The sequence below is a fragment of the Musca autumnalis genome, unplaced genomic scaffold (genome assembly GCF_047663935.1).
Source record: "Musca autumnalis isolate F117 unplaced genomic scaffold, ASM4766393v1 scaffold_1, whole genome shotgun sequence".
NCBI classification, from domain to species: Eukaryota; Metazoa; Arthropoda; class Insecta; order Diptera; family Muscidae; genus Musca; species Musca autumnalis.
In genome coordinates, this window is record NW_027411644.1 from 137,658,610 (window position 1) to 137,678,584 (window position 19,975).

The following is a 19,975-nucleotide window of genomic DNA, read 5'->3' on the forward strand; positions in this document are numbered from 1 at the left end:
GGCAGATATGAAAAAAAGGAATAAAAACACAGAAAGGGATTTGCGGCAGTTAATGAAGTTCAGTTTATTGGCAAGTGTTGCTTACCGTTGAGAGTTCTTTTTGCAAGTGTCTGATCTTTCAACAATTTATTGTAAAAAAGATATTTCTTAACAGATGAAACGTTTGGAAAATATAACCCTTTATCCATTTGAGTAAAAGCTTTCTGCGGTTGTAGATAAAGGGTTGCCAAATAGGACTAAAATTGGATTATTATACTAAGTTAATTCATTCTTAAAAATACATAATGCAATATTGGACAATTCATTGTTTTATGCTGTTGAACTTGATTCAACAGTTCGTATGATGAACCATGGGTTATCATATTAAACCCATAGAGAGCATGATAAGGAGAAGAATCAATTGTCTGATGGTAAGCGTTGCGAAGGGCACAGCTGATTGAAGACAAGTTGTTGTCCCATTGTTTGTGATCATGTTTTAAGAATGCTCTAATGCCAGCAATCAATGACCGGTTTACCCGTTCAGAGGCATTAGATTGTGGGCTATATAGAGCGGTATAAATATGCTTTATCCCCAGTTCCGTTAAGAAGGCATTTAGCTCATTTGAACGGAATTGGCTTCCGTTATCGCTCACAATACACTCTGGTACACCGTACAGATGGAAAATGGGTTTCTCTAAGAAATCCTTAATTGGAGAGTAAATTTTCTTAAAGGACAAAACCAATGGAACTTTGTCAAGTGATCGAGGACTATCAGAAGACCAATATCGTGGTCTTACAGACCTCACAATTTCGAACGTATTCGCGCACATCCCGAAACATTCCGGGCCAGTAGAATGTACGTCTCAACAACTCTAAAATTTTGGCCATTCCGCCATGAGCAGTGACAGGGAGGTCATGGGCTCTGGATATTGTATCCTTACGAAGTCTGGAAGGAATCCATAACTTCCAGCTATTTTGTTCTTGTGTACTATCACCTGAGTAGTGTTCAGTGCGATAATATATGTACTTGTCGACAATTCGAATATCCGGGTACTTGCTTTGGTCTTCATTTATTTGGGTTTTTAAGTGATTATAGTCGTCGTCCTCGAAATACGGGGAATCTAAGTTGACGCCTGGTTCACTTATTTCCAAGGATTATATATCATCGTTTGGTATCCGTGAGAGGGCGTCAGGAACGATATGGTCCTTACCCTTTCTATGACTTATGGTAAAACGATAAGGCTGCAATTTGAAAACCCATCTTGCGAGCCTTCCGCTTAGATCGGTCTGACGCATAAGTCACAAAAGGCTTGAGTGGTCGGTTACCACTTCAAATTCCTGAAGCTCAAGGTAGCATCGGAATTTTTTGATTGCTTCAAGAGCAGCTAAGCACTCACGTTCTGTCACACTGTAATTTCTTTGTGAGGTGTTAAGCTTTTTGCTCATGAAAGCAATCGGTTTCTCATTATCCTCATCATCGAGCTGTACGAGCACAGCGCCGATGCCAAAGTCACTTGCATCACAGTGCAAATATAATTTCTTGGAGAAATCCGGGTTATTTAGCACTGGAGCAGAAGTGAGAAGTGACTTGACACGGTCAAACGCTCGCTGTGCGTCATCAGTCCATTGGAACTTACGTTTCGTAGTTACAAGCTCAGTGATGGGGAATGTCTCTGTAGAAAAGTTTTGTATGAAACGCCGATACCAACCACATAAACCAAGGAAACCACGCACTTGCTTTATGTTTTTGGGCACGGGCCAATTTGAGATTGCAGAGATTTTATTGGGATCAGTCGTAATGCCTCCATTACCTATAATGTAACCCAGATAGTTTGTTTTAGAAACACAAAACTTGCTCTTGGCAACATTAAGGGTAAGGTTTGCTTTCCTAAATTGGGAAGCTATTCGCATCAGGATCTCGATATGAGTATCAAAGTTTTCAGACACTATGACGATGTCGTCAAGGTAGCCGAAAACTGACACTGTAATTTCTTTGTGAGGTGTTAAGCTTTTTGCTCATGAAAGCAATCGGTTTCTCATTACCCTCATCATCGAGCTGTACGAGCACAGCGCCGATGCCAAAGTCACTTGCATCACAGTGCAAATATAATTTCTTGGAGAAATCCGGGTTATTTAGCACTGGAGCAGAAGTGAGAAGTGACTTGACACGGTCAAACGCTCGCTGTGCGTCATCAGTCCATTGGAACTTACGTTTCGTAGTTACAAGCTCAGTGATGGGGAATGTCTCTGTAGAAAAGTTTTGTATGAAACGCCGATACCAACCACATAAACCAAGGAAACCACGCACTTGCTTTATGTTTTTGGGCACGGGCCAATTTGAGATTGCAGAGATTTTATTGGGGTCAGTCGTAATGCCTCCATTACCTATAATGTAACCCAGATAGTTTGTTTTAGAAACACAAAACTTGCTCTTGGCAACATTAAGGGTAAGGTTTGCTTTCCTAAATTGGGAAGCTATTCGCATCAGGATCTCGATATGAGTATCAAAGTTTTCAGACACTATGACGATGTCGTCAAGGTAGCCGAAAACTGAATGTCTGAGATCTGGGGGGATGAGCTCATCCATCAGCCGACACATAGTTTGGGGGGCATTACACAGCCCGAATGGCATAACCACAAACTGATAGAGTGGCCTACCCGGGACTGTGAATGCCGTCAGCTGTTTGGATGGCTCATCCAGACCTATTTGCCAAAAGGCATCCTTAAGGTCTAATTTTGATATAATATTCGCCCTAGGAAGTCGTGAAAATATGCCTTCTATGTTTGGAAGCGGGTAAGCATCCTTCTTAGTTACCGAATTCAGCTTCCGTGCATCCAAACATAGTCTTACTTTATTAGACTTCACCACGAGCCTCATGGGAGAGCTCCATGGTGAAGTAGAAGGCTCAATAACACCCATCGCAAGCATACGGTCGATCTCGCCGAACATTAGTTTCTCTACAGCGGGCGAAACAGGGTAGAACCTCTGTTTAATAGGTTTGGCATCACCTACATCAATTGAGTGTTCAATTAACGAAGTTCTGCCGAGCCCTTGCTTCTCGTAGCTTGGAAAAAGTGCTATTACAGCTTCTAATTGTCTCGTTTCTATAGGGGATAATTTCAAATGGAGGTCATCTACGGTTTTATCAGCCCCAACATTGAGTTCAGCAACATCTGGTTACACAAAGGTTATTGTTTTTAAACGAGACAATATCGTTGGGTACCAGAAGATTGCTCAACAAATTGAAACATTTCCAAAAATCGATACCAAGTATTAATCGATGAGAAATAGTTGGTATGATGAAAAGCTTTAAATTATTGGGTTTCCCATTAAATAAAATGTTGACATGGATCCACCCTAATACGTTTTGCCGTTTCCCATCTGCGGTTTTTACAAATGATTTGCAAGCAGTATAGTTCTGGAACTTGGAAAAATTATACTGAGCTAGTTCCTCACCTATACTTACTTACTTACTTAGCTGGCCCATTACAGAACATTTGTTCTATAGGCCGAACTAAGAAGAGATCTCCATTCCTCTCTATTTGTTGCTTTGCTCTCTGGAATACCGCGCCTTTTCATCTCAACATCCACTTGTTTGCGCCATCTATTCCTTGGCCTGCCAATTCTGCGTGCACCGCCATGTGGCATGTATTCATACGCCTTTTTAGCGGGTTCATCATCGCTCATTCTTATGATATGGCCTAGCCAACGCAATCGCTGCATCTCGATACGTTTAACAATATTCATGTCGTTGTATAGCAGATACAGCTCGTGGTTCATGCGACGTCGATATTCACCGTCAACGCAGATTGGTCCGTAGATCTTTCGAAGAATTTTTCTCTCAAACACACCAAGCACTGCCATGTCTGCTTGCGCAAGTACCCAGGCTTCGGAGCCATACATCAGCACGGGTAGTATCAGTGTTTTGTAGAGCGTTATTTTTGTTTGACGAGATGTGGCTTTGTTTTTAAACTGCTTACTTAATCCAAAGTAGCATCTGTTGGCCAATACAATTCTTCTTTTTATTTCACAACTGATGTCGTTTGTTGTGTTGACGGAGGTGCCGAGGTAGACGAAGTCTTTTACTACCTCAATATTATAGGAACCAACTTCCACAGTCGGTCCGAGCTCAATGGACGCATTGCGCGTCGACACCATCAACTTGGTCTTCTCACCGTTTACCGCCAGACCCACTTTAGCAGATTCTCCTTCGACCTTTATAAAGGTATCAGTTACTTCTTTTACTGATCGACCCATGATGTCTATATCATCAGCATAAGCAAGTAACATGTGACTATTGGTGTAGATTGTGCCACTTCTTTTGACGTTTGCCTCTCGTATAACCTTTTCTAGCAGGATGTTGAAGAGGTCACACGAAAGGCTGTCTCCTTGTCTGAAACCTCTTTTGGTACCAAACTCTTCGGAGAGGTTCTTTCCTATTTTAACTGAGGACCTCGTGTCAGTTAAAGTCATTTTACAAAGCCGGATGAGCTTTGCGGGAATACCAAATTCAGACATGGCTTGGAATACCTTTGAGCGCAGCGGACTGTCGAAGGCTGCTTTATAATCGACAAAAAGGTGGTAGGTGTCGATCTGCATCTCTTGGGTCTTCTCCAGGATTTGCCGCAGGGTAAATATCTGGTCAATGGTGGACTTGCCAGGTCTAAAGCCGCATTGGTATGGTCCAATAATCTCGTTGACCATTGGCTTTAGTCGTTCGCACAATATCCCTGACACGATCTTGTAGGCAATAGGGAGTAGACTTATGCCCCTATAGTTAGAGCATACAGTCTTATCTCCCTTCTTGTGGACGGGGCACAGGATACTCAGGTTCCAATCGTCGGGTACTCGTTCTTCCTGCCAGATGGTGCTAACTAGCTGATGAATACACCTTATCAGCGTGTCGCCTCCGGTTTTGAACAGCTCGGCTGGTAAGCCATCGGCCCCTGCTGCCTTATTATTCTTCAGCCGATTTATTGCTGTCTTTACCTCATCTTGGCTGGGCAGTATACATTCAATACCATCTTCTGGGATTGGGACTGTGGTATCTTCGTCTTCTTCGCTGCTATTGGATACCAACAGATTTGAAAAATGTTCTTTCCATATCCTGAGTATACTATCTGTATCAGTTACCAAATTACCTTGCTGGTCTCTACAGGAGGATGTGCCTGTACCAAAGCCATCAGTTTGATGCTTGACTCTTTGGTAGAATTTTCGGACTTCATTCTGGCTCCTGTACATCTCGATTTTTTCACACTCCCGCTTTTCCATCTCTCTCTTTTTCCTGCGGAAAAGACGTTTCTCCTCTCTCCTTTTCTCCCTGTATCTCTCTCGTGCGCTACGCGTTGCTACGGATTGTAAAGTAGCCTTATATGCCGCATTTTTCTCTTCGGTGGCAGCACGACACTCCTCATCATACCATGGATTCCTTGGTGGAGGTCTCTGGTATCCAAGTATGGATTTTGCGGCTGTTTGCATGGAGTGGGCAATGCTTTGCCATTGCACTGATATGTTATCGGGATGAGGAGGGCTTTGATTAAGCAATTGGGCTAGTTGAGTGGAATATGCTGTGGCTATCTGTTGTGATTGCAGCTTACCGATGTCTAACTTTCGTGTTGTGTCTGCTCGTACTTTGTTTGCTACGTTTAAGCGGGTGCGTACCTTTGCTGCAACAAGGTAGTGGTCCGAATCAATGTTTGCGCCTCGGAACGATCGTACATCCAACACGCTCGATGAATGTCTTCCATCTATCACAACATGATCAATTTGGTTTCTTGTTTTCTGATCTGGAGACAGCCAGGTGCCCTTATGAATATCGAGATGATTAAATCTGGTACTGCTAACTACCATGTTTTTTGCAGCTGCAAAGTCTATCAGTCTCATACCATTGTCAGATGTTTCACTGTGGAGACTGAATTTCCCGACTGTTGGGCCAAAGATATTCTCCTTTCCAATTTTGGCATTAAAATCGCCTAGAATGATTTTAATGTCATGGGCAGGGCAACGGTCATATGTTTCTTCTAAGCACTCGTAAAATATATCTTTGGTCTGTTCGTCCTTTTCTTCAGTGGGAGCATGAGCGCAAATAAAGCTGATGTTGAAGAATTTAGCTTTTATTCGAATTGCAGCAAGTCTTTCATTCACTGGAGTGAAGCTGGATACAAGATGTTTTAGTCTCCGACTAACTACGAATCCACAACCAAACTCATGCTTTACGTCATGGCAGCTATAATACAGTGCGTCACCTTTAGGTGTTGTTGTGACGCCTTTCCCAATCCATCGTATTTCCTGTATGGCAGTAATATCGGTCTTGTACTTTTCAAGTACGTCTGCCAATGCGAAGACTGCACCTTCTCTATAAAGAGTGCGAACATTCCAGGTGCAGATTCGCAGATCATGGTCCTTAAAACGTTTGCGGGGTTCGTCAACTCTAGAGGGGTTTGTTTTTCTTTTCTTTCGTTTTTTCATAGTAGGCTGTTTTTTCTAGGGGAGGGTTACTAACCCGACGCCCAAACCCAAGTTTTTAACGTTCTTATGGGTGAACACGCGGCACATGTTAGCTCACTACCTTTAACGGGTGTTAAAGGCAGTTCCCCAGGTGACACCACGGGGAGGTCAGTGTCCACTTGGGATGAAAGAGGGACCAAGATAAATCCTGGGCTTTGCCATGTTAAAACCGGTCAGGACCGTTCCTTGGTATCTTCCATCCCCTACGTTCCTCACCTATACAGTTCACATTAACTCCGGTATCCAATAAGCCAAATTCTTGAAAATCCAAGAAGGATACCTTGGCGTAATACCTACGATCTTCAGGATTGGAGATAACGGTGGAAATTTGAATATTTCCGCAGATTTTTCGAAGTTTGAAATATCTTCGTAGTCGAATCGTGGAACGTTTAGGAGGTTTAGTAGCTGAGATAGTGGAAATGTTTAAAATTGTATTACGTGTTTGGAGGTATATTTCCCAACGTTTGTGAAATGGCAGTTTGGGGTAGATTACTTTTGATATGTCCTCAGAAGAGGTTTCTTTTGGCACCGTAGGTCTTTTAAGAACTGTTATCTTTACAGAATCGGATTTGTACATGTCAGGGTTATTTAAAGGTACATCGGGGTTTGATGTGTTTGGGTTAGGGCAGGGGCCAACATTCTTGTCTGTAGTTTTTTGAGGCATTTTGAGACCGAGACAGACACTTGGGACACTGCGGTTTGTAAAGCGGTTTTAGCTATGCGGTCTGCTACAATTATTCCAACCCCATTCCTATGCGTTTTGTTGAGATTGCCTGAGTAAAGCATTTTCGAGTTTTGCGATATAAATTCTCCACAATCTGGCCACCACGTTTCGCTTATACCAAGTATATCAATGTGAAGTCTTTATTTCGTTTAGAGTATTAGCTAGTTTTCCAGCTTCGTAAAGACTGCGTACATTCCATGTACCGATGTTAAGTTTTGATTTTGTTTTACCTCCGGGGATTCTTAGCACCCTTGTGACGCCGGAGACTAAGGGTCGTTTGTTTTTGTTTGTATTCATGATTGTATGGTATGGTTTTCTAGGGATAGTACTTCAGTGGTTTGCCGTTGCCTTCTGAAGGGTTTAGAATTTTCCTTTTCTGTATGCAGCCGCTCCTCCTAGAGTTCACGCTGTTTGTTGCCGCTCAATATGAGACAGACGCCGCTTTGATGTGATCAGTTCATTCGCCGCAGTTGTAGATAACACGCACCGTTGACTTCCCATGTTGTGGATTGTTCTTAGCTTCAGCGTTCACCATCCACCTTACCGACATGGGTGGCCCTACCAGTAGCTACGCTACCGCCGGTATCGCTCTTAGTATCTTCACGCTTTCTATACCTCCCCATCGCGCTTGTGATGACAATCCATGATTAAAAGAATAATAATTCGATGGTATGTTGCCAGTATTTTTATGAGAATTAATACACTGATGTGAAATGTTATTATCGTGATTTGATTTGTAATATCATGATTTGCTAGGTTGATATTATTTTGGCTTTGGTTACCAGTATTTATGCCTTGTGGATTTTGAGTATTGCTTGGTAAATTAGGAGCTGCCAAGGGTTTGGGAACATTTAACTTTTGGAAATAGTTGGATAATTGATCTGCGATCATTTTATTGATGTCATTAGAGTTCATATGTAGCGGTTGTTGGCTGACCGTATTTGGTGATGTTGTAGAGAAGGTAGGTGACATGTCATTGTTTCTATGGGGGGTATACGTTTCTGCTTGAGAACCTAACTGAGTTAAATTATCTTTGAACAGATTTTTTGCAACACTTCGAATGTTATAATGTTTAGATATAGCACCTCTACCTTTACCTCTATAACTGGTAACTTTTGCTGGGGGTGGCTTTAAAGCCAAACTATAATTCCTAAGCTCGCTTTAATTACACACTCTTTTACAGACTGGACATTCAGCTGATGTGGAGAGATGTGTTTCAATGCAAGTCTTATGAAAAGGATGCGAGCATTCACTTATTATGAGGCAATTTTCATTTTCTGTCAATGGTTGTTTACAGATATTACAAATGTTAATAAAGTTATTAAACGATGTTGTCGGAGGTGACCCCGGAGGCTCTTGTTCTTCTGAAGCCATCGTAAAAATGTGTATATTCAAAAATTCTTAATAAAAAGTTTTAGAAATTTTGTTTAAATTAAACTTTCAAAAATGTCAAAAGTCTAAAAATGTTTATAAGTATTTCACGTTTCTTGCAAGGAAATAGGAAATTAAAATATGGAGCGATAAAAGGGTTTCCGAAAAACTTGGAAAAAAATGGTCTATGGTATATCTATACTTTGAAGAGACATGGTCTATAAGTCAAACCAACTAAACTCATTGAAAATATCTTCTGTTTCTGTCTTCAAACAGGTCGCCTATATGCTTTTGTAATATTAAACGATATCCATATTTTAGACAGGGTTGATACCTAAGCCTTAAAAGACACATGCTTACAACAAAATATAGCTATTTCCTGATAATTGGAAATATATATTTTTTACTATAAATTCTTGAGGGCAAAACAAGTGAAAGGCGACAACGGTCAGCAGATTCGGAGTAAACCACAAATCACCGAAAATCCAGGAGGTCCTTACAAAAGATTGTCGACAAGAAAATATTGGTTAAATATACATATTATCAGCATCAAATAACAAAAATGAAATCTACGAAAATTCTAAAACGATAAATTAAGAGCCGAAAAGACAGGGATGTTATCCTTCGGCCCCACGTGGGGCGCCAAACTCTGTAATGAACACATATGTATACTGTTATGGATGCTGTTCTTTTGATAAAAGTTAACCAGGCATCTCTTGGACTATGTAGAGGCAGGACTTCGGGAGCCATTGAAGCCTAGCTGCAGTCGGTTGCGGGGTTCGCGTTCTTCTCTACACTAGCCGAGTTTATATTACATGAATTATTAAAGACTCCCTTTTTATTTGCATTAAAAGATGGACCAAAAACAAAAAAAAGTATACTAATAAAAAATACCCCTTTTAGACTAAGTCTGATTCTTACTTTTTGTTACTCGGAAAAACCCTGAAAACTACTCTCTGACAAGTCCCTAGGATATTTCTTCCCAAGAGATTCCTGGCAGGAGAGTGGAGACTCTCTGGTGTTCTGAGAGTCAGCCTCAATACCCTCGCCAACCTGTGTCCTAGTGGCCATGATTAATTTTTTAGGACCCCTAAGTTTTCCTCACTCCAATATTATAACCCTATCCCATATTGCGAAAAAACGTCTCGAATAGTGTTTACAGATTCATAATGAATGGTATGTACTTTTATTCAAATCATCTTTAATAGTACTAAAAAATATAATAACATATAGTATTTTTTTAATATTTTCTCATATGTAATTAAATTTACTTAATGTGATTATATAAAAATTCATTCATTCTTATCCCTTAAAGGTTATCCTAACAAAACAAAGACAAAGAATGAAATATATTTTTTTCGTATTTACGTTTGTTTTTTTCCTCTTTCACTATGAGAGATGGTTTTTTTTTGAGACTTGTTTCTATCTAAATTCATAACATTCTTTAGTAATGAATGAGATTATAACACTTTATAACTATCGCTCTCTTTTGGTTTGTTCATTGATCACTACAAGAAAGGGAAGAAGTAATAAAACAAAAACACTTACCGATATACTGCGCTCGTCTTGAAGGCCTCCAATTGATGTGCATGTCGTTGTTGGTATTTACTCCAATTTCTGTTTAATGATATTTTTTTATAATGTTTCTGCATACTTATCAATGAACACTCTGGGTTTTTTCTTACTTAGCTTCAATCATTCGAACAGTGGGAACCATTTAGAAATTAATTATTGTTTAGAAGTGATTCACTGCCTATGTTTTCAAGAATTATGTGATTCTAAATTTTTTAATATTGAAAAAATTTAGATACAAATTAAATCAGTATAAATGCAGAGAATAAATTTCACCTATTATTTCTTGAAAATATAGACACTGCATCAATTTGAAATTATTTACTTAACACATTAATTTTGGAAATGGCTCCATGAGAGTCAATTTTATGACGAATTCCCAAAAGCCATGATAAATATTCTAGTTATTCGGCTTTAAATTACTCAGACTTCATAAAGGTTTGTACTGATTTCTGTATGGCACTGAGTGGCCGCCAGTATTTGGAATTGTCGATAGATTTGCTTCTTATTGGAATGCTGGTGGAGATGCAGACAGTTAATTAGCGAAAATAGCCTTGGATCGTCTACTAGAGCGAAGTCATTATTGGATTATGAACTGGTTTCCAGTTACAAACAAAAAATGTTTTGGTAAGACTCAAATTGGTTATAATTCCGTTTGTTACAATGAAGCTACGCTTATATTCTGGGATCGCTGGTTATGGTTTCGTATGTGGCAGTATTCTTAATGAGGTTTACTTAAGCATCCGGCGTGTGAATTTGATTGAATTGGACTATTGGTCTTATGTCCACATAGGTAGATGAATGGTATGGTCCGATTGTTGTTTCCGCGATGATGGTAAGGTTTAACATCAGGGGGAAACCAATGGTAAACATTAACAAATCGTTATTGCTGTAATCCAGTAAAGAGAGGGCAGAGAGATTGCTTTTAATTTCTTTAGGAAGCACTGTAATGCCGTGTCTGCCCTGTGGGCAGAACACTAACTGGTTTGTCACGTTTTTATAAAACCACTTGCACTCTGGATACTTTTGCCAAAATATATTGATGAAAACGATTCTTGTTTTAATTGATGCAGACGTATGCTGTTGAATTGATGCCTAATTCAAGTCCCTAAAAATGTGGACTTTAGTAAATTTATATTTCCACTTGGTTTCACATTCTTACCCTTATTAGGTGGAATAATAATATAGTATTGGAATTTTTCTCGTTAATAGGATGTTTTTGATTGTTTTAATATGATTACACTTATTAAGATGACTTTGGATGTTTACTGATTATAAAAGTATATTTTCGATGCTTGTGCTTGTAATGTTTGTAGAAGAAGGAAGTCTATGATTTTATCTGTGGCTAATGAAGCCTTGGTATTGATAGACACTTTATGTAGCACGTCAAATGTCAAAAATGGGCTAAATGTGTTGCCAACGCCGTTGTTTTGACCGAGAATTATCGAAAAACTATGAGATACAATATTTGTGCGACACCTTTATATTACAACATTTAGGGTGTAAAATACAATTTGGTGACAAATTTTTTTAGATTAAATGGATTTCAACAATTCGATAGGTTTTGTGTGTTCGTATTTCGATTATTGACAAATGTTTGTACAGTACCTGGTCCATGGTCCATACAAGTGAATATTCATATTGCGGTATTGATGAACTTGTTTAGTGCCAAATGTCAGTTGATCAAGTGATCAAAACAAAACTTCCAAAAAAATATTCCATTGCACTTTACTGTTTTTGTTTTTTACCTACGAGTTTTATGCTTGTGAATAAAAGAGATTTTATGCATTGTTTTAATACAGAAGGTCTGAAACCAATATAATTATCACCTTCAATCATTTTTTTTACCGTGATTTCGTTGCAGAATTGTTATCAAGTTTATTTCTAACATAAATCGTGGAACTGGCCAAAATTTAATGGTGGTGAGGAGACGGAATGCAAATTTTAATAAATTCTTGGATTAAGGCAAGCAATATGGGGCCACCGTGGTGCAATGGTTAGCACGTCCGCCTTGCACTCAGAAGGTCTGCGGTTCGAATCCCAGGCCAAGCAACATCAAATTTTCAACGGTGGCAAAATCCCCCCTCAGTAATTCTTGGCGACATTTCCTGAGTATTTAAGCCATGAAAAACTTCTCTACAAGTGGTGTCGTAAGACACGCCGTTCGGACTCGGCAATAAAAAGTAGGTCCCATATCATTGAGCCAATATGAATCGGCGTGCACTCATTGATATGAGAGAAGTCTCCCTTGTCCCACCTGGGATGTTTGTGGAACAATTATATAATATATCTACACGGGGAACAGCATCCAAATAAGAAACAATATAAAAGGAAAGGCCGACATCAAGCACTTTGTCTTGATAAGTCAAACATGAAAATTTGTGAAAACAAAAAAAAAACGTTTTAGCTTTGTATTTTTTTGGACTGCAGAACATGCGTTTTATTTGTTTAGAGATAAAGTTCAAATTTCGTACTTGGAATATAAATATGTAAATATATGATATATATAAATTTTGTATGTGAAAAAAAAATTGCATATATAAATTGCGGTGTCTTACTGCGTGTCCACCACAAATCCCACTGATAATGAAAAAACATGTGGCAATACATTTTTGCATGATAATCGGGTACTCGCCATTCAATGGTTGCCAAAAACAGATGTTTTTGGTTTTGATGTAAAAATAAGTGGACGACAAATATTAAATTATAAAAAATGGAAACCAGACGTGCGAATTTTAGCTGCGTTAAAACAAATTGCAATTTATTGATATTTAAAGCAAGCGACTGTATTACAGGCATCTTTATGCATTAATTTGCAATGGAGATGCCTGACAGCTTTCCTGATATCCAATCATCCTCAAACGGCGATATCAACAAGAAACATAGAAACAAAACAAATCCAACAAAACGAGCGGAAAATGCAAAGAATCGAAAGTGCACTGTCGCACATAAATGTTGACATCTCTGATCTCAATAATCAAATTTTAAAACACAACAGCCAAGATCAGAGCATATTCTGCATTCTAGGAGCCCTAGCTGACATAGACATACAATTACCAAATCATCCTGTCAATTCAAAACCACAACGATGGTGAGCCCAAAACCAAAAAACATGGTGCCCCTGTTTTTATAATTAATGTCGACATGAACGCTTTAGTGGAGACATTAAGAAAATCTATTCCGGAATCTTCATTTATGATAAAGAATGTTAATCATTCAAAAAGCAAACTCTACTTTGCAGACCCGAATGTCCATGCCTCAATGATGGATATACTGAAGTCAAAAAATATTCACTCCTACTCATTCACCCCATAGGAGTTCAAACAGGTACCAATGTTAATTAGAAAACTGTACCTTCACACTGACCCTGACCAAATAAAAAAGGAACTTGATACTCTTGTTCCGGGCACAGTGGCAAGCGTAACCAAATTTAAAACGCCCAGGTCTATAAAAATTGACAAGGACACGGGTCTCTTCTTGGTAACACTATTGCCAGGCAAATCATTTAAGGAAGTCTATCACATTCGGAGTTTACAAAACCAATCAATTTCTTTGGAAAACCCAAAAAAGAAACACGGCGAAGTTCAATGTCGGAGATGTCAGCGTTGGGGTCACATTTCCCAAAACTGTAATTCATTATTAATAACAAAAACGAAATTAATAAAACACTTGTTTTATTTCGTTTTCAAAATTCACAACTGTTACATATGAATTGTTTATCCCTTTTGTAGGGCCACATAACAAAGAGGGCGCGAAATAATGAAACGATCAAAACATTAGAAACGAGAATACTCGCACAAAAGAAAAGAAAGCGAATGGCCACAGTTACTAACATGTATGTCAACATACATACATACAGAACTGACGAATAATCATAACAACAGTGTTGTTGTTGTGATTGCCCATCCAACACAAAACGGACGAGGAAACTAATAACAGACGAATGTCTAAGCTATGTAGGTACTGTTGTTATTGTTTCTCGTTGAGACGGACACAGTACAAAACGAAATCAGAAAATGTATTCCTGACAAAATACACAAACAAATACACATTAGGGTGGGACGAACAAACAAAACATTAAGTTGGGCCGTATAAAATGTAAAATTAAAATAATGTTAAATTAAAATAAAAATGAAAGACCCAACAAATACAAAATAAAATACAATATAAACGAACAAAAAATACATAAGATAATCTGCTCCAACAGTATCTTCTTCTATTCGTTTGGCTTGAGGTCATTTATAATCTGAAATACTCAAAAGAGAAATTCCCCAAAAATCACCAAAAAGCATTTTACCAATTTTAGTAACGCAAATTTAAAGCTCATAATGTCCTAAATTTAAAGCTCATATTGTCTTCATTGTTGAAAGGCATCCAAGCAAAGCTGAGATACTCGTCAGTAAAAAGTGAAATGTTCGCCAACCTATTTTGCATCATAATAAAGGTGATACTTTCCTCATCAATTTATGGGCTTTCCTTTTGGAATACGATTACTAAAAGCAGAGATATTCGGATAGAAATAAAGCTTTGAATTTTTGTACACATAAGTTGTTTGCTTATTCCGATTCTTGAATATTATCCGACAATAACCAAACTCAATATACTTCTTCCTCTCTGGAATCCCTTTAACGACCAAAATTTCGTGATTACAAAAAAAGGGATGCATTACCGACTTTTGCGATATCTCCGTTGTTTGACCACCTACCCCAGCCTGCTTTGCGTCATTGTAAAGATGGGATTTTCTAGTTTCATAGTCAGGCTTTGCTTTTGGAAGGTCCCCAACCAAAGCTGTGATATTCATTATAATTAAAATCGCAAAAATTAAAAGTTGGGTTTTATTTGCGACTATTGCGATATACTCGTTGTTTGACCACCAGAGACAACCTAATTCACATCGTTAGAAATGTGATATTTTCTACTTTCATTGCCAGATTTTGCGTTTGGTATACAAAAATTTGGTGTCGATCCGATCAAAATTGCGACCTGAAGCGTGATTACAATGTTCAGATGGACAGATGGAAAAAAACCTTAATGGGCCCTTCACGTTTCTGATTCCTGGGTTGAACTGAGCAAAAAAGTCTACTAGACCATAGGTCTACGGTGAAAATGGAGCCTCCCGATTTTAACTTTAAGCTTTTATCCACGTTTTTTGAACATTTTGGCAAATAACGGAAACGCCCTACAAAACAAAAACTATAATTAAATTTCTCATCATTTTCAAAAATAAAATGTTTTTTTTTTTATTTATTATGACCGTGTTGTTATTATTCTTGCTTTGATGTGTATATTTGTATACCGGGCTGTTTCGGTCAGATGTACATGAGATAAATAAAACTAATTTATTTCATTTTTACTCTACGTTTCGTTGGTTTGATTCCAACTTCATCAGGAGTCTTTATTGAAAATCCTAAGACAAAACATTCATTTTAGTTCCAAATCATATTTCGAATTTCTTAGTTTAAAGTTTTACTTACAATTAGTTTCTCTTACATAGTCGTGGTATTATTCTTAATTATAAAAAACTGGACTTCACAACACAAATTTTTGTATAAATAAAAATAAAAATCACATACTTAAATAAAAAAAAATAAAAATATTGCAGCAAAACCTTAAACTAAATCACAGAACGTCCTCTTCAAAATATTGCAACCGAGTATTGATATTTAGTATTATCCTTGTCTTCTTTTGTATTCATACATTCACACATTCTCTCTTGTATTCTTAGACTCTCAAGAGTATATCTCTTATTTTCGTTTTTCTCTCTATCAAGTATTTTTACATTTTTAAAATCTGCTACATGGCCCCACTGTTTAGTATGTTGGGATAAAGCTGTATTTTCTTTGCATTTCTTTATGTCGTTCTCATGTTCACTAAGTCTAACACTCAGCCTTCTCTTCGTCGTACCGACGTACACCTTATTGCACTTCTCCCCTTCTCTGCCAATGCATGGTATTTCATATACGACATTGCATTGTTGTAATTTGTCTGTTTTCGTTTTTCGGGAGAATACAGTGTGGAGTAGGTGATTTGACTTATAAGCTACTGATGTGTTGTTGTCGTTTATCATGGTTGCTAATATGTTGTTGTCTGTCAATCTGGGAATATATGGAACACTGATAAAATTTCGTTCATCGTCCAGATGTTTTTCTTCTGGTTTATTTTCTGGATTTGCAGTTCTCTGTTTTATTAGTTTGTTGATAATGTTTATTGGATAGTTGTTTTTTAATAGGATTTCTCTTATTTTTTTGTGTTTTTAGTCATGTATTTTTCATCGCTTATATAAAAAACTTTCTTGATTAAGTTATTGGCTGTGTTTATTTTCATGTTCTTTGGTTGTGTAGAGTAATAATTTATCATTCGTCCGGATGCTGTGGGTTTTGTGTACCAATCAGTTATTATCTTCGTATCATCTCTTATTATTTTCATGTCCAAGTACGGTATTTGGTTATTCTCTTCCATTTCCACCGTGAATTTTATTTTATTGTGATATGAGTTTAATAGTCTCAAAGTTGTATCTAAATGCTTTTTGTCCAGGATGGCAAATATGTCATCAACATACTTGCAGATAAATTTGAATTCAATCCCCTTTTCTTTGAGTTCCGTGCTAATGTTATTTAGCAATGTGTCCAATACAATGTCGGCTATTGTTGGCGATAGGGGGTTGCCCATTGGCATACCATAAGTTTGATGGTAAATTTTTTCGTCATACTTGAAATAGTTATTATCTATTAAGCAGAATTGTAAAAGTCCAAGAAATCTTCGCTTCGGAATCGTCGTGTGTTGTTGTAATGTTTCCCATTTGTCCAGAATGTTCTTAATGGCTAAATGAATAGGTATATTGGTGAACAATGATACCACGTCAAATGAAACGAGAATGTCATCTTCATCCAAACTTATATCATTTAACTTTTCTTTCAATTGCATTGAGTTCTTTACGTTTAAATGTGGCGAGATTATGTGTCTTAAAATTTTTCCAATGTATCTGGAGAGGTTATAGCATGGTACTTGTGTGGAGGATGAAATCGGCCTGAGTGGTAGATCTTTCTTGTGAATCTTCGGCAAACCATATAATTCAGGAGCTTCAGCGGCATTGCACATTAGTCTAAACTTTTCCGTTTTTGAGATGTGATTTTCCTTGTGTAAATCAGATACCATGTTGTTGTTGGTTTTTAGGAGTTTGGGTGTTGGGTCTATTCTAGTTATTTTATATGTCGCTTTGTCTTCTAAAAGTGTATTTTTTTGGACTGCAGAACATGCGTTTTATTTGTTTAGAGATAAAGTTCAAATTTCGTACTTGGAATATAAATATGTAAATATATGATATATATAAATTTTGTATGTGAAAAAAAATTGCATATATAAATTGCGGTGTCTTACTGCGTGTCCACCACAAATCCCACTGATAATGAAAAAACATGTGGCAATACATTTTTGCATGATAATCGGGTACTCGCCATTCAATGGTTGCCAAAAACAGATGTTTTTTGTTTTGATGTAAAAATAAGTGGACGACAAATATTAAATTATAAAAAATGGAAACCAGACGTGCGAATTTTAGCTGCGTTAAAACAAATTGCAATTTATTGATATTTAAAGCAAGCGACTGTATTACAGGCATCTTTTTGCATTAATTTGCAATGGAGATGCCTGACAGCTTTCCTGATATCCAATCATCCTCAAACGGCGATATCAACAAGAAACATAGAAACAAAACAAATCCAACAAAACGAGCGGAAAATGCAAAGAATCGAAAGTGCACTGTCGCACATAAATGTTGACATCTCTGATCTCAATAATCAAATTTTAAAACACAACAGCCAAGATCAGAACATATTCTGCATTCTAGGAGCCCTAGCTGACATAGACATACAATTACCAAATCATCCTGTCAATTCAAAACCACAAGGATGGTGAGCCCAAAACCAAAAAACATGGTGCCCCTGTTTTTATAATTAATGTCGACATGAACGCTTTAGTGGAGACATTAAGAAAATCTATTCCGGAATCTTCATTTATGATAAAGAATGTTAATCATTCAAAAAGCAAACTCTACTTTGCAGACCCGAATGTCCATGCCTCAATGATGGATATACTGAAGTCAAAAAATATTCACTCCTACTCATTCACCCCATAGGAGTTCAAACAGGTACCAATGTTAATTAGAAAACTGTACCTTCACACTGACCCTGACCAAATAAAAAAGGAACTTGATACTCTTGTTCCGGGCACAGTGGCAAGCGTAACCAAATTTAAAACGCCCAGGTCTATAAAAATTGACAAGGACACGGGTCTCTTCTTGGTAACACTATTGCCAGGCAAATCATTTAAGGAAGTCTATCACATTCGGAGTTTACAAAACCAATCAATTTCTTTGGAAAACCCAAAAAAGAAACACGGCGAAGTTCAATGTCGGAGATGTCAGCGTTGGGGTCACATTTCCCAAAACTGTAATTCATTATTAATAACAAAAACGAAATTAATAAAACACTTGTTTTATTTCGTTTTCAAAATTCACAACTGATACATATGAATTGTTTATCCCTTTTGTAGGGCCACATAACAAAGAGGGCGCGAAATAACAATGAAACGATCAAAACATTAGAAACGAGAATACTCGCACAAAACAAAAGAAAGCGAATGGCCACAGTTACTAACATGTATGTCAACATACATACATACAGAACTGACGAATAATCATAACAACAGTGTTGTTGTTGTGATTGCCCATCCAACACAAAACGGACGAGGAAACTAATAACAGACGAATGTCTAAGCTATGTAGGTACTGTTGTTATTGTTTCTCGTTGAGACGGACACAGCACAAAACGAAATCAGAAAATGTATTCCTGACAAAATACACAAACAAATACACATTAGGGTGGGACGAACAAACAAAACATTAAGTTGGGCCGTATAAAATGTAAAATTAAAATAATATTAAATTAAAATAAAAATGAAAGACCCAACAAATACAAAATAAAATACAATATAAACGAACAAAAAATACATAAGATAATCTGCTCCAACAGTATCTTCTTCTATTCGTTTGGCTTGAGGTCATTTATAATCTGAAATACTCAAAAGAGAAATTCCCCAAAAATCACCAAAAAGCATTTTACCAATTTTGGTAACGCAAATTTAAAGCTCATAATGTCCTAAATTTAAAGCTCATATTGTCTTCATTGTTGAAAGGCATCCAAGCAAAGCTGAGATACTCGTCAGTAAAAAGTGAAATGTTCGCCAACCTATTTTGCATCATAATAAAGGTGATACTTTCCTCATCAATTTATGGGCTTTCCTTTTGGAATACGATTACTAAGAGCAGAGATATTCGGATAGAAATAAAGCTTTGAATTTTTGTACACATAAGTTGTTTGCCTATTCCGATTCTTGAATATTATCCGACAATAACCAAACTCAATATACTTCTTCCTCTCTGGAATCCCTTTAACGACCAAAATTTCGTGATTACAAAAAAAGGGATGCATTACCGACTTTTGCGATATCTCCGTTGTTTGACCACCTACCCCAGCCTGCTTTGCGTCATTGTAAAGATGGGATTTTCTAGTTTCATAGTCAGGCTTTGCTTTTGGAAGGTCCCCAACCAAAGCTGTGATATTCATTATAATTAAAATCGCAAAAATTAAAAGTTGGGTTTTATTTGCGACTATTGCGATATACTCGTTGTTTGACCACCAAAGACAACCTAATTCACATCGTTAGAAATGTGATATTTTCTACTTTCATTGCCAGATTTTGCGTTTGGTATACAAAAATTTGGTGTCGATCCGATCAAAATGGTAAATTTTTTCGTCATACTT

At 37.5% G+C, this 19,975-nt stretch overlaps 2 protein-coding genes across 2 annotated transcripts; both read right to left on the bottom strand.

The window, feature by feature from the left end:
• Positions 1 to 260: 260 nt before the first annotated feature.
• Positions 261 to 8,183, bottom strand: LOC141387689 (uncharacterized). The gene is made up of 4 exons (XM_073957756.1): positions 7,994 to 8,183; positions 2,023 to 2,364; positions 1,377 to 1,790; positions 261 to 673 (listed from the first exon to the last, which is right to left on the bottom strand). The coding sequence occupies exons 1-4, from the start codon at positions 8,181 to 8,183 to the stop codon at positions 261 to 263; spliced, it is 1,359 nt and encodes a 452-aa protein (XP_073813857.1).
• An 8,208-nt stretch (positions 8,184 to 16,391) lies between these two features.
• Positions 16,392 to 17,309, bottom strand: LOC141387737 (uncharacterized). Its single transcript, XM_073957883.1, has one exon. The coding sequence runs from the start codon at positions 17,307 to 17,309 to the stop codon at positions 16,392 to 16,394; it is 918 nt and encodes a 305-aa protein (XP_073813984.1).
• Between the last annotated feature and the right edge of the window lie 2,666 nt (positions 17,310 to 19,975).

Coding starts and splice junctions, on each gene's coding strand:
- LOC141387737 (XM_073957883.1), bottom strand. CDS start 17,309: ATGGTATCTGATTTACACAAGGAAAATCACATCTCAAAAACGGAAAAG.
- LOC141387689 (XM_073957756.1), bottom strand. CDS start 8,183: ATGTCACCTACCTTCTCTACAACATCACCAAATACGGTCAGCCAACAA. Junction 2,365..7,993: donor TCCACAAGGCATAAATACTG/GTAACCAAAGCC, acceptor GTTACATTATAG/GTAATGGAGGCATTACGACT. Junction 1,791..2,022: donor CGTACAGCTCGATGATGAGG/GTAATGAGAAAC, acceptor GTTACATTATAG/GTAATGGAGGCATTACGACT.